Source organism: Balaenoptera physalus (genome assembly GCF_965194825.1).
Source record: "Balaenoptera physalus genome assembly, chromosome: 14".
NCBI classification, from domain to species: domain Eukaryota; kingdom Metazoa; phylum Chordata; class Mammalia; order Artiodactyla; family Balaenopteridae; genus Balaenoptera; species Balaenoptera physalus.
The window spans coordinates 57,250,141-57,262,149 of NC_138893.1; the positions used below are offsets into that span (position 1 = coordinate 57,250,141).

At 35.9% G+C, this 12,009-nt stretch overlaps 1 protein-coding gene and 1 long non-coding RNA gene across 3 annotated transcripts in view; both read right to left on the reverse strand.

Moving 5' to 3' along the window:
- The window catches only part of LOC309642397, a 152,479-nt gene that overhangs the window by 105,155 nt on the left and 35,315 nt on the right, over positions 1-12,009 (reverse strand). The window lies entirely within an intron of this gene.
- KIF11 (kinesin family member 11) overlaps positions 1-12,009 on the reverse strand; it is a 79,875-nt gene that overhangs the window by 49,003 nt on the left and 18,863 nt on the right. For both annotated transcript variants that reach the window (XM_082423639.1, XM_082423640.1), the window contains exons 11-15: positions 11,616-11,703; positions 10,680-10,868; positions 9,841-10,048; positions 8,454-8,626; positions 6,647-6,772 (exon numbers count right to left, since the gene is read on the reverse strand). In XM_082423639.1, coding sequence (XP_082279765.1) covers positions 6,647-6,772; positions 8,454-8,626; positions 9,841-10,048; positions 10,680-10,868; positions 11,616-11,703 — 784 coding nt within the window. The remainder of the gene's footprint in view (positions 1-6,646; positions 6,773-8,453; positions 8,627-9,840; positions 10,049-10,679; positions 10,869-11,615; positions 11,704-12,009) is intronic.

The window sequence follows — 12,009 nt, forward strand, 5'->3', positions numbered from 1 at the left end:
CAGCTCCACTCAACGACAAGCAAGCTACAGCGCTGGACTCCCTATGCCAAACAACTAGCAAGACAGGAACACAACCCCACCCATTAGCAGAGAGGCTGCCTAAAATCATAATAAGGTCACAGACACCCCAAAACACACCACCAGACGTGGTCCTACCCACCAGAAAGACAAGATCCAGCCTCATCCACCAGAACACAGGCACCAGTCCCCTCCACCAGGAAGCCTACACAACCCACTGAACCAATCTTAGCCACTGGGGGCAGACACCAAAAACAACGGGAACTACGAACTTGCAGCCTGCGAAAAGCAGACCCCAAACACAGTAAGTTAAGCAAAAGGAGAAGACAGAGAAACACAGCAGATGAAGGAGCAAGGTAAAAACCCACCAGACCAAAAAAATGAAAGGGAAGTAGCCAATCTACCTGAAAAAGAATTCAGAGTAATGATAGTAAAGAAGATCCAAAATTTTGGAAATAGAATGGAGAAAATACAAGAAACGTTTAACAAGGACCTAGAAGAACTAAAGAGCAAACAATGATAAACAATACAATAAATGAAATTTCACAATAAATGAAATTAAAAATTCTCTAGAAGGAATCAGTAGCAGAATAACTGAGACAGAAGAACAGATAAGTAACCCGGAAGATAAAATAGTGGAAATAACTACCGCAGAGCAGAATAAAGAAAAAAGAATGAAAAGAATTGGGGCTTCCCTGGTGGCGCATGGTTAAGAATCTGCCTGCCAATGCAGGGAACACGGGTTCGAGCCCTGGTCTGGGAAGATCCCACATGCCGTGGAGCAACTAAGCCCGTGAGGCACAACTACTGAGCCTGCGCATCTAGAGCCCGTGCTCCGCAACAAGAGAAGCCACGACAATGAGAAGCCTGCGCACCGCGATGAAGAGTAGCCCCCCCTCGCCGCAACTAGAGAAAGCCCACACACAGAAACAAAAAAAAAAACCCAACACAGCCAAAAATAAATAAATAAATAAATAAATTTATTAAAAAAAAAGAATGAAAAGAATTGAGGAGTCTCAGAGACCTCTGGGACAACACTAAACACACCAACATTTGAATCATAGGGGTCCCAGAAGAAGAAGAGAAAAAGAAAGGGACTGAGAAAATGTTTGAAGAGGTTATAGTTGAAAACTTCCCTAATATGGGAAGGAAACAGTCAATCAAGTCCAGGAAGCACAGAGAGTCCCATACAGAATAAATCCAAGGAGAAACATGCCAAGACACGTATTAATCAAATGATCAAAAATTAAATACAAAGAAAAAAATATTAAAAGCAGCAAGGGAAAAACAACAAATAACATACAAGGGAACTCCCATAAGGTTAACAGCTGATCTTTCAGCAGAAATTCTGCAAGCCAGAAGGGCGTACAGGACATATTTAAAGTGATGAAAGGGAAAAACCTAAAACCAAGAATACTCTACCCAGCAAGGATCTCATTCAGATTCAATGGAGAAATTAAAACCTTTTCAGACAAGCAAAAGCTAAGAGAATTCAGCACCACCAAACCAGTTTTACAAAAAATGTTAAAGGAACTTCCCTAGGCAGGAAACACAAGAGAAGGAAAAGACCTACAATAACAAACCCAGAACAATTAAGAAAATGATAATAGGAACATACATATCCATAACTACCTTAAATGTAAATGGATTAAATGCTCCAACCAAAAGGCACAGACTGGCTGAATGGATACAAAAACAAGACCTGTATATATGCTGTCTACAAGAGACCCACTTCAGATCTAGGGACACATACAGAAAGTGAGGGGATGGAAAAAAGATATTCCATGCATATGGAAATCAAATGAAAGCTGGAGTAGCAATTCTCATATCAGACAAAATAGACTTTAAAATAAAGACTATTACAAGAGACAAAGAAGGACACTACATAATGATCAAGGGATCAATCCAAGAAGATATAACAATTGTAAATATTTATGCACCCCAAATAGGAGCACCTCAATACATAAGACAAATGCTAACAGTCATAAAAGGGGAAATCAACAGTAACACAATCATAGTAGGGGACTTTAACACCCCACTTTCACCAATGGACAGATCATCCAAAATGAAAATAAATAAGGAAACACAAGCTTAAAATGATACATTAAACAAGATGGACTTAATTGATATTTATAGGACATTCCATCCAAAAACAACAGAATACATTTTCTTCTCAAGTGCTCATGGAACATTCTCCAGGATAGATCATATCTTGGGTCACAAATCAAGCCTTGGTAAATTTAAGAAAATCGAAATCATATCAGGTATCTTTTCTGACCACAATGCTATGAGACTAGATATCAATTACAGGAAAAAATCTGTAAAAAATACAAACATGTGGAGGCTAAACAATACACTACTAAATAACCAAGAGATCACTGAAGAAATCAAAGGGGAAATCAAAAAATACCTAGAAACAAATGACAATGAAAACACGATGACCCAAAACCTATGGGATGCAGCAAAAGCAGTTTTAAGAGGGAAGTTTATAGAGATACAAGCCTACCTCAAGAAACAAGAAACATCTCAAATAAACAACCTAACCTTACACCTAAAGCAATTAGAGAAAGAAGAACAAAAAAACCCCAAAGTTAGCATAAGGAAAGAAATCATAAAGATCAGATCAGAAATAAATGAAAAAGAAATGAAGGAAACAATAACAAAGATCAATAAAACTAAAAGCTGGTTGAGAAGATAAACAAAATTGATAAACCATTAGCCAGACTCATCAAGAAAAAAAGGGAGAAGACTCAAATCAATAGAATTAGAAATGAAAACGTAGAAGTAACAACTGACACTGCAGAAATACAAAGGATCATGTGAGATTGCTATGAGCAACTCTATGCCAATAAAATGGACAACCTGGAAGAAATGGACAAATTCTTAGAAAAGCACAACCTTCCAAGACTGAACCAGGAAGAAATAGAAAATATAAACAGACCAATCACAAGCACTGATATTGAGACTGAGATTAAAAATCTTCCAAAACTCCAATAAAGATGTTAAAAAAAAAAAATCTTCCAACAAAGAAAAGCCCAGGGTAAGATAGCCTCACAGGCGAATTCTATCAAACATTTAGAGAAGAGCTAACACCTATCCTTCTCAAACTCTTCCAAAATATAGCAGAGGGAGGAACACTTCCAAACACATTCTACGAGGCCACCATCACCCTGATACCAAAACCAGACAAAGATGTCACAAAGAAAGAAAACTACAAGCCAATATCACTCATGAACATAGATACAAAAATCTTTAGCAAAATATTAGCAAACAGAATCCAGCAGCACATTAAAAGGATCATACACCATGATCAAGTGGGCTTTATCCCAAGAATGCAAGGATTCTTCAGTATACGCAAATCAATCAATGTGATACACCATATTAACATATTGAAGGAGAAAGACCATATGATCATCTCAATAGATGCAGAAAAAGCTTTTGACAAAATTCAACACTCATTTATGATAAAAACCCTCCAGAAGGTGGCCTAGAGGAAATTACTTCAACATACTAAAGGCCATATATGACAAACCCACAGCAAACATCATTCTCAGTGGTGAAAAACTGAAACCACTTCCTCTAAGATCAGGAACAAGACAAGGTTGTCCACTCTCACCACTATTATTCAACATAGTTTTGGAAGTTTTAGCCACAGCACTCAGAGAAGAAAAAGAAATAAAAGGAATCCATATCGGAAAAGAAGTAAAGCTGTCACTCTTTGCAGAGACATGACACTACATAAAGAATCCTAAAGATGCTACCAGAAAACTGCTAGAGCTAATCAATGAATCTGGTAAAGTTGCAGGATACAAAATTAATGCACAGAAATCTCTTGCATTCCTATACACTAATGATGAAAAATCTGAAAGAGAAATTAAGGAAACACTCCCATTTACCACTGCAACAAAAAGAATAAAATACCTAGGAATAAACCTTAAGGAGACAAAAGACAGGTACGCAGAAAACTATAAGACACTGATGAAAGAAATTAAAGATGATACAAATAGATGGAGAGATATACCATGTTCTTGGATTGGAAGAATCAACATTGTGAAAATGACTCAACTGCCCAAAGCAATCTACAGATTCAATGCAATCCTTATCAAACTACCAATGGCATTTTTCACAGAACTAGAACAAAAAATTTCACAGTTTGTATGGAAACACAAAAGACCCCGAATAGCCAAAGCAATCTTGAGAACGAAAAACGGAGCTGGAGGAATCAGGCTCCCAGACTTCAGACTATACTACAAAGCTACAGCAATCAAGACAATATGGTACTGGCTTAAAAACAGAAATATAGATCAATGGAACAGGATAGAAAGCCCAGAGATAAAGCCACACATATATGGTCACCTTATCTTTGATAAAGGAGGCAAGAGTATACAATGGAGAAAAGACAGCCTCTTCACTAAGTGGTGCTGGGAAAACTGGACAGCTACATGTAAAAGAATGAAATTAGAACACTCCCTGACACCATACACAAAAATAAACTCAAAATGGATCAAAGATCTAAATGTAAGACTGGACACTATAAGACTGTTAGAGGAAATATAGGAAGAACACCCTATGATATAAATCACAGCAAGATCCTTTTTGACCCACCTCCTAGAGAAATGGAAATAAAAACAAAAATAAACAAATGGGACCTAATGAAACTTAAAAGCTTTTGCACAGCAAAGGAAACCATAAACAAGACCAAAAGACAACCCTCAGAATGGGAGAAAATATTTGCAAACGAAGCAACTGACAAAGGATTAATCTCAAAAATTTACAAGCAGCTCATGCAGCTCAATATGAAAAAAACAAACAACCCAATCCAAAAATGGGCAGAACACCTAAATAGACATTTCTCCAAAGAAGATATACAGATTGTCAATAAACACATGAAAGGATGCTCAACATCACTAATCATTAGAGAAATGCAAATCAAAACTACAATGAGGTATCACCTCACCCCAGTCAGAATGGCCATCATCAAAAATCTACAGACAACAAATGCTGGAGAGGGTGTGGAGAAAAGGGAACCCTCTTGCACTGTTGGTGGGAATGTAAATTGATACAGCCACTATGGAGAACGGTATGGAGGTTCCTTAAAAAAGTAAAAATAGAACTACCATATGACCCAGCAATCCCACTACTGGGCATATAACCTGAGATAACCATAATTCAAAAAGATACATGTACCACAATGTTCACTGTAGCTCTATTTACAATAGCCAGGACATGGAAACAACCTAAGTGTCCATCAACAGATGAATGGATAAAGAAGATGTGGCACATATATACAATGGAATATTACTCAGCCATAAAAAGAAATGAAATTGAGTTATTTGTAGTGAGGTGGATGGACCTAGAGTCTGTCATACAGAGCAAAGTAAGTCAGAAAGAGAAAAACAAATACCATATGCTAACACATATATATGGAATCTAAAAAAAAAAAAATGGTTCTGAAGAACCTAGGGGCAGGACAGGAATAAAGACACAGACATAGAGAATGGACTTGAGGACACGGGAAGGGGGAAGGGTAAGCTGGGACGAAGTAAGAGAGTGGCATGGACATATATACACTACCAAATGTAAAGAGATAGCTAGCAGGAAGCAACCACATAGCACAGGGAAATCAGCTTAGTGCTTTGTGTCCACCTAGAGGGGTGGGTTAGGGAGGGTGGGAGGGAGATGCAAGAGGGAGGAGGTATGGGGATGTATGTATATGTATAGCAGATTCACTTTGTTATACAGCAGAAACTAACACACCATTGTAAAGCAATTATACTCCAATAAAGATGTTAAAAAAATTAATTTCTTTTCTTAAATTAAAAATGTTTTGGGCTTCCCTGGTGGCGCAGTGGTTGAGAATCTGCCTGCCAATGCAGGGGACACGGGTTCGAGCCCTGGTCTGGGAGGATCCCACATGCCGCGGAGCAACTAGGCCCGTGAGCCACAACTACTGAGCCTGCGCGTCTGGAGCCTGTGCTCCGCAACAAGAGAGGCCGCGACAGTGAGAGTCCCGCGCACCACGATGAAGAGTGGCTCCCGCTTGCCGCAACTGGAGAAAGCCCTCGCACAGAAACAAAGACCCAACACAGCCAAAAATAAATAAATAAATAAATAAATAAAAATTTTTTTAAAAAGGTCTTAAGTTTATTTATTTATTTATTTTTATTTTTTTGAATACATACAAAATAGAAAAGGTAGAAAACAGTATGCAGAGAAAAGTCCCTTTCCCCTTCAGCCCCTAGAACCTCACCCAGTCCCACTCCCACCTCTGAGAGTTGATTGTTACTATTTCTAAACACTTTCAGAGATTTTTTATTATCCATGTTGAGGCATTTATGCATACATATATGGGTATACGTTCATATGTATATCTTCCTCACCCACCATGATAGACCGCTATATATGCTACTATGTGAAGTTAAATATTTATCTTGAAGATCATTCCCTCTTATTTTTCTTCACCATGATTCTACTGACCACATCAATGGCAGAGAGCATCCTATCTCCTCCCTCTTCCAGATTCCTTCTCACAACCCATGGGTTTTGCATGTAGACATCTCTCTAGATGTGGCCACAGACAGAGTTTCTTTCTTAAACAACAATTTGAGATAATAGGAATATTTGTTACCTTATTAGCCAGTATCAATGAAGTCTTGAAAATATGCTTTAGTTGATTATTGATTTCCAGTATAGATACCACAGTGGGGGATAAAACTGTTTCCAGTGAACTGAGGAGGTCACTCTTAAGTACATTCTGGTTTTGAAAATAAACAAACAACTCTTTAAAAAGAATATTTTCACTTCCATAAATCTGGCTGGTTAAATAAATGATAATATCTTAAATACTGTGTTAACTGAACACATGCATATTAAAATCCTACGTATCCATTCTCTATTCTGTATACCCTACAGAGCCTATTTATTACTAGAGTTTATATTCATCATAAATTACTTAATCCTGCATACAGTAATTACGAAAATGGTTGCTTCATGTACAATAGATTTTTAACAGTCTAATGCAACAGAAGTCAGAAGAATTCAGATGAGAGGAAAATGACAGTCATTTGATAAGATTTCAGCATTGCAAACAAAGGAAGAAAAAAAAAACACCTACAACTATATTTTAACGAAATAAATCTCAAACAAGTTTAGGTTACTAAGTCAAAAAGGCTGAAACCAAATAGTCTTCAAGAGTAGGCCTTGGGCTGGAGGTATTTAAATTTGAAGACCTGGCAACTTATATCCTATTGTATCAGAAGAACTTGTCAAGGTTCTTGTTCTTGTCAAGTTACATAGAAGAGTTGAGAAAGTACTGTAGATTGGGAATTTTTATAAAAAGAAGAAAACAATTCTGAACCAAGCTCCTTTTACTAGGGCAAGCATGAGGAACTATAACAGAAATAATTAGTAAATACTTAAAAGGGTACTGGTTTTCTTTTGAAAGAAGAGCAAGCATACTAATTTCAACTCATTCTGTGGGAGCAGCAATCATCTCCTCAGACTCAAGCTTGCTTATAGCTTGATAGAAAGACATCAATAAATACAGACTACCATTTAGTGAATGAATCAATTTCCAAAAAGTACCAACAGAGTATCTTTTAACTTTGTTAAATTTGGGTGACTGAAGAAATCTACCAAATAATGTCATACAGCACTGAATTTAGGCAGTGTCATTGAACATTGGCAGTATTCACTTGGAAAATGTTCAACAAACATTGTTAAACTCAAAAAGGGAGGCAGAGAGCCTGTACAAAGAAAAAAAAGTGAGATGACCAAGAACTTCCTAGACAAATGATACAATTACAAAATAAAGGGTATATACAAATCAAGTATGGAAAAGGTAAACAACATTGTGTAATTAGATGGCTGGCTTCTACAGAATGATGAAAAACAGCCTCACAGTTAAAGTCCAGAAGGGCTTGACCACACATACCTGACACCACAAATTATTATATACATTCTCCAAATTCTATAAGTCATTTTTCTTGTATATTTTTCTGTATTTCTGTAGTTTTAAAATTAACTACCTAATATCTCCTGGTTGGGTCAGTGTAACATTAGCATGACTATTCCAGGACCCTTGAGGAAAAGATGAATGACCAATTTCTGAGCCAGCTAACAAGTCATGGGTCCCTTGAATTCATGTGGAGCTAAACCTACTCTTTCTAGTTATTAAAAGGCTTACTAACTCCTACTCTTTATGTTACAGGATTTAAGTGAAAAAAGTTTCAAAAGTTGTATATATGCGTTTGGAAATTAATCTTTCTGGGAGAAAAAAACAATGAAGAGATTTGCCTTTAAAAATATAAACCTACTCTCTTAAAGTGATATGTTTACCATTGTGTCTAGTAAAGCTTAAGATGAAAGAATAGCAGTTAACATTGTTTTTGAAGACTTATCAAATGTAACCCTTCAAAAATAAGAGATTTACTAACAATCAATTTCTGAAGTACAGTTTTACTTTCTGCTGCTAATGACTGTTCTTTTAATATCATATTAGAAATCTGAGAAACAAGTGTAGACACATTTTCTGGAACAGATGTGAGAGATCCAAGTGCTGTTGTAGTAATTGTGTCTAGTGCAGAGACACTGGAAGACAGCAGGTTACCTATACCAAAAAGAAAAAAGAAAAAAGATTTAAACTCGGCAATAAATATATTTAAATACAAATACAACCTTCAAAGAGGTTGGCAAAATTATATCCTTGTTGTGGAAATTTGTAATAACAAATAAGCTTAAAATAATTGCCTCACTACATAAGCATGGAATTATTGTAAATATAAATTAAATACGTTCCTGCAGTACTCAGTAAGCACTTGGCACATCTGTAGATGTATCAGACCCAAAACTGTAACTCAGTGTAAATCAAGAGTTAGAATATTCTAAAAACTAATCTCTAACTGAAGGTAATACACAGTATTACTGTAGATTAAAGAAGAGAAACTAGAAATCAATAAACAAAATTTTTAGTGGTTAGCTTAGAGTGACTAGACTCTAGGTGATTTTTACAATTTTTTACATTTCTGCATCTTCCAACTTTTCTATAGTGAAGACAATACTTTAATAATAAACAAATGGGGGACTTCCCTGGTGGCGCAGTGGTTAAGAATCCGCCTGCCAATGCAGGGGACACAGGTTTGAGCCCTGGTCGGGAAGATCCCACATGCCAGGGAGCAACTCAGCCTGTGCACCACAACTACTGAGCCTGTGCTCTAGAGCCCGCGAGCCACAACTACCGAGCCCGTGTGCCACAACTACTGAAGCCCAGGAGCCTAGAGCCCATGCTCCGCAATAAGAAAAGCCACCGCAATGAGAGGACTACACACAGCAATGAAGAGTAGCCCCGGCTCGCCGCAACTAGAGAAAGCCCACGCGCAGCAATGAAGACCCAACGTAGCCATACGTACATACATACATACATAAATAAATTTAAAATAATAATAAACGAATGGATACTTACTTTCCTAAATGAAGATAACAACAATGGTTATGGTTAAAAATAATACCCACATATTCTGACAATATAGCAAACATTCAAAATACACATTCTCAAAAGAAAAAAAAGTTGGAGAATGTTTATGCACAGAAAATTTCAATAAGGAAACACAAGATATGTAACAAGATATGTAATATGAGTTTTATAGAAAAAACTCAACTAACATTTGTTTTAATTCAAAGGCATTAATCCCTAGTCTGAATAGTGTGTGCATTGTAGGGACTAATGACACTGTCACCTGAGTTTTTATGATATTTAATTATCAGTTTTTAAATTAGTCTCACACTAAACACACAAAGAATAGAATTAAAAATGCCTGAACTTACCAAACAAGGTTTTATGAACTTCTAGCATGGCCTTTTGTTTTGTGCTGCCATCCTTAATTAATTCTTCCATACTATTAAACAGACTATTCAGGTTTTTGCCAAAAATATCCTGAGCTTCTGCATTGTGCTGATCAACTGCCTTCTTACGATCCAGTTTAGAATGGAGACCAGATACATCTTTTGTAGTTTCTTCAACTGTGTTAAGCAACTATATATGATTTTTAAAAATAAGTGTTGATAAGATGGATATGACAAAAGCAGTCTAATGAAAATATCTGTGCTTCATAAGGATTTCTCCTGATAAGAACTAGTAAATTTTATATATTGTATCACAAGAAAATTTTAAACTTATGCTAATTTATCCAGGAATGTTTATTTCCCCTCCCCTAGCCATCTAGACAAGGAAAACTGATTTTGCCAATCTATTTTAGTAATTATGCTCCCTCACAAATTTTTTTCCCCATTATGTGTTACTAATTCCTAGGAAAAGTACACCTAATAAAAAATTGAATACTCATTAGACGATACTAAATTCTTGAAGACTGATTAATCTCAACCATGACCACAGGTAAAGCATTACAACACCATTATTCTAAACATCCACAAAGTATATTAAAGTCATGTTCTACTTTCAAAACTTTAGGAATAGTTTTTTTCTTAAATTAGCATCTCCAGTGAAGAAAATTTATACTAAATAGTAAAATAATGTTTCTTAAATGGATGGAAGTATCATTTGGGGTGAATAAATAGAATTTCACAATTAACGCTTAAGCTAAGAGTTACTTCTACCCATTCTTTAATTTCTTTAATGCAAGTACAAATTAAAACAAAGGACAAACCCTGCTGGCAGTATCATGAAGTTTCTCCTCAGTACTTTCCAAAGCTGATGTGAAATATTCTTCTTCAACAAGCTGTAATTTAGTTTCTTGTAAATGTCTTTGAGTGGTTTCAAGTTCCTGTGTCTTATTTTGCAGGTCAGATTTACACTGGTCAAGTTCATTTTTATTATCCATAAACAATTCTGTAACCTATATATAACACATTAAACATTTTTTTTTTAAGAATTAAAAAATGCTGAACTGGTTGTTGAGATACCTGGCTAGTTCATAATATAATATCAGAAGAACCAAACAAATTATTTCCATGTAAAAGTTGTAACAAGTTACCAGGTAGGTTAGAACATTTTATACGGCATCTGGTTTCTTCCTATAAATTCATTAAAAACAAGTAAGTAACAGGGTAGCTCCCTGGCAGTCCAGTGGTTAGGACTCTGCACTTCCAGTGCAGGGGGCACAGGTTCGATCCCTGGTTAGGGAACTAAGATCCCACAAGCCATGCAACAAACAAACAAACAAAAAACAAGTAATAGGTCTAATGCAGTGGTGTTAATTCTTCAGATTCCTTCCAACACTGCCAGTGTGAGGGTGGCACTGAAGGGTCAGGTCCTTCTACCTTAGTTATTTAACATCTGGTTTCTCCCAACATCTGCATTTCCTCAGCTGATAAACATGTTGATGTCTCAGCATTCACTATTTAGCTTTAACATTAAATTGTACAATTCAGTTAATTTCTTAAAATGTTGCATTAATATGTGTCAAAATAGCTTCTTCATTATCATTGATGATAGTAAAAAAATTGTGATACAACTTACTTTTAGTTTAAAGGTCAGCAAGAAAAAAAAATCTTAAAGAAAAAATATCAGGTTCCTCACCTTCTGAAATTGTCTTTTAATATTTGCTTTTTGCATGATATTCAATACAGTTTTGAATGCTTACCCTACTTAGCTCTTCCTCAACAGCAGCAATTTTTTCAAGCAATTCTACAATTTGTTCTTCTTGAACAGTTAGTTTTCCACTCATGGCTCTAAAATAAAATTTAAAAGGAGTTTGACAATTAATATTTTTTCATAATTCTTATAAAATTTATTCTAACACAATTGAGGCAGTTACATATAATCTCTACCATTTATCACTATCTTGACAATGATGCCTAAGTGTCAAGCGATAGATACTAAGTGCAGAAAACAAATGTATTCTTTGTCCTTGGTTTATAAATAGACTTTTTCTTGTTTTCTCCATTTTGAAACTGAGAATCCCTACCTATGAGGGGGAAAAAACATGTGTGTATATATAATTTAAGAAGCTACAAAGAAGACAGAAGATTATAACC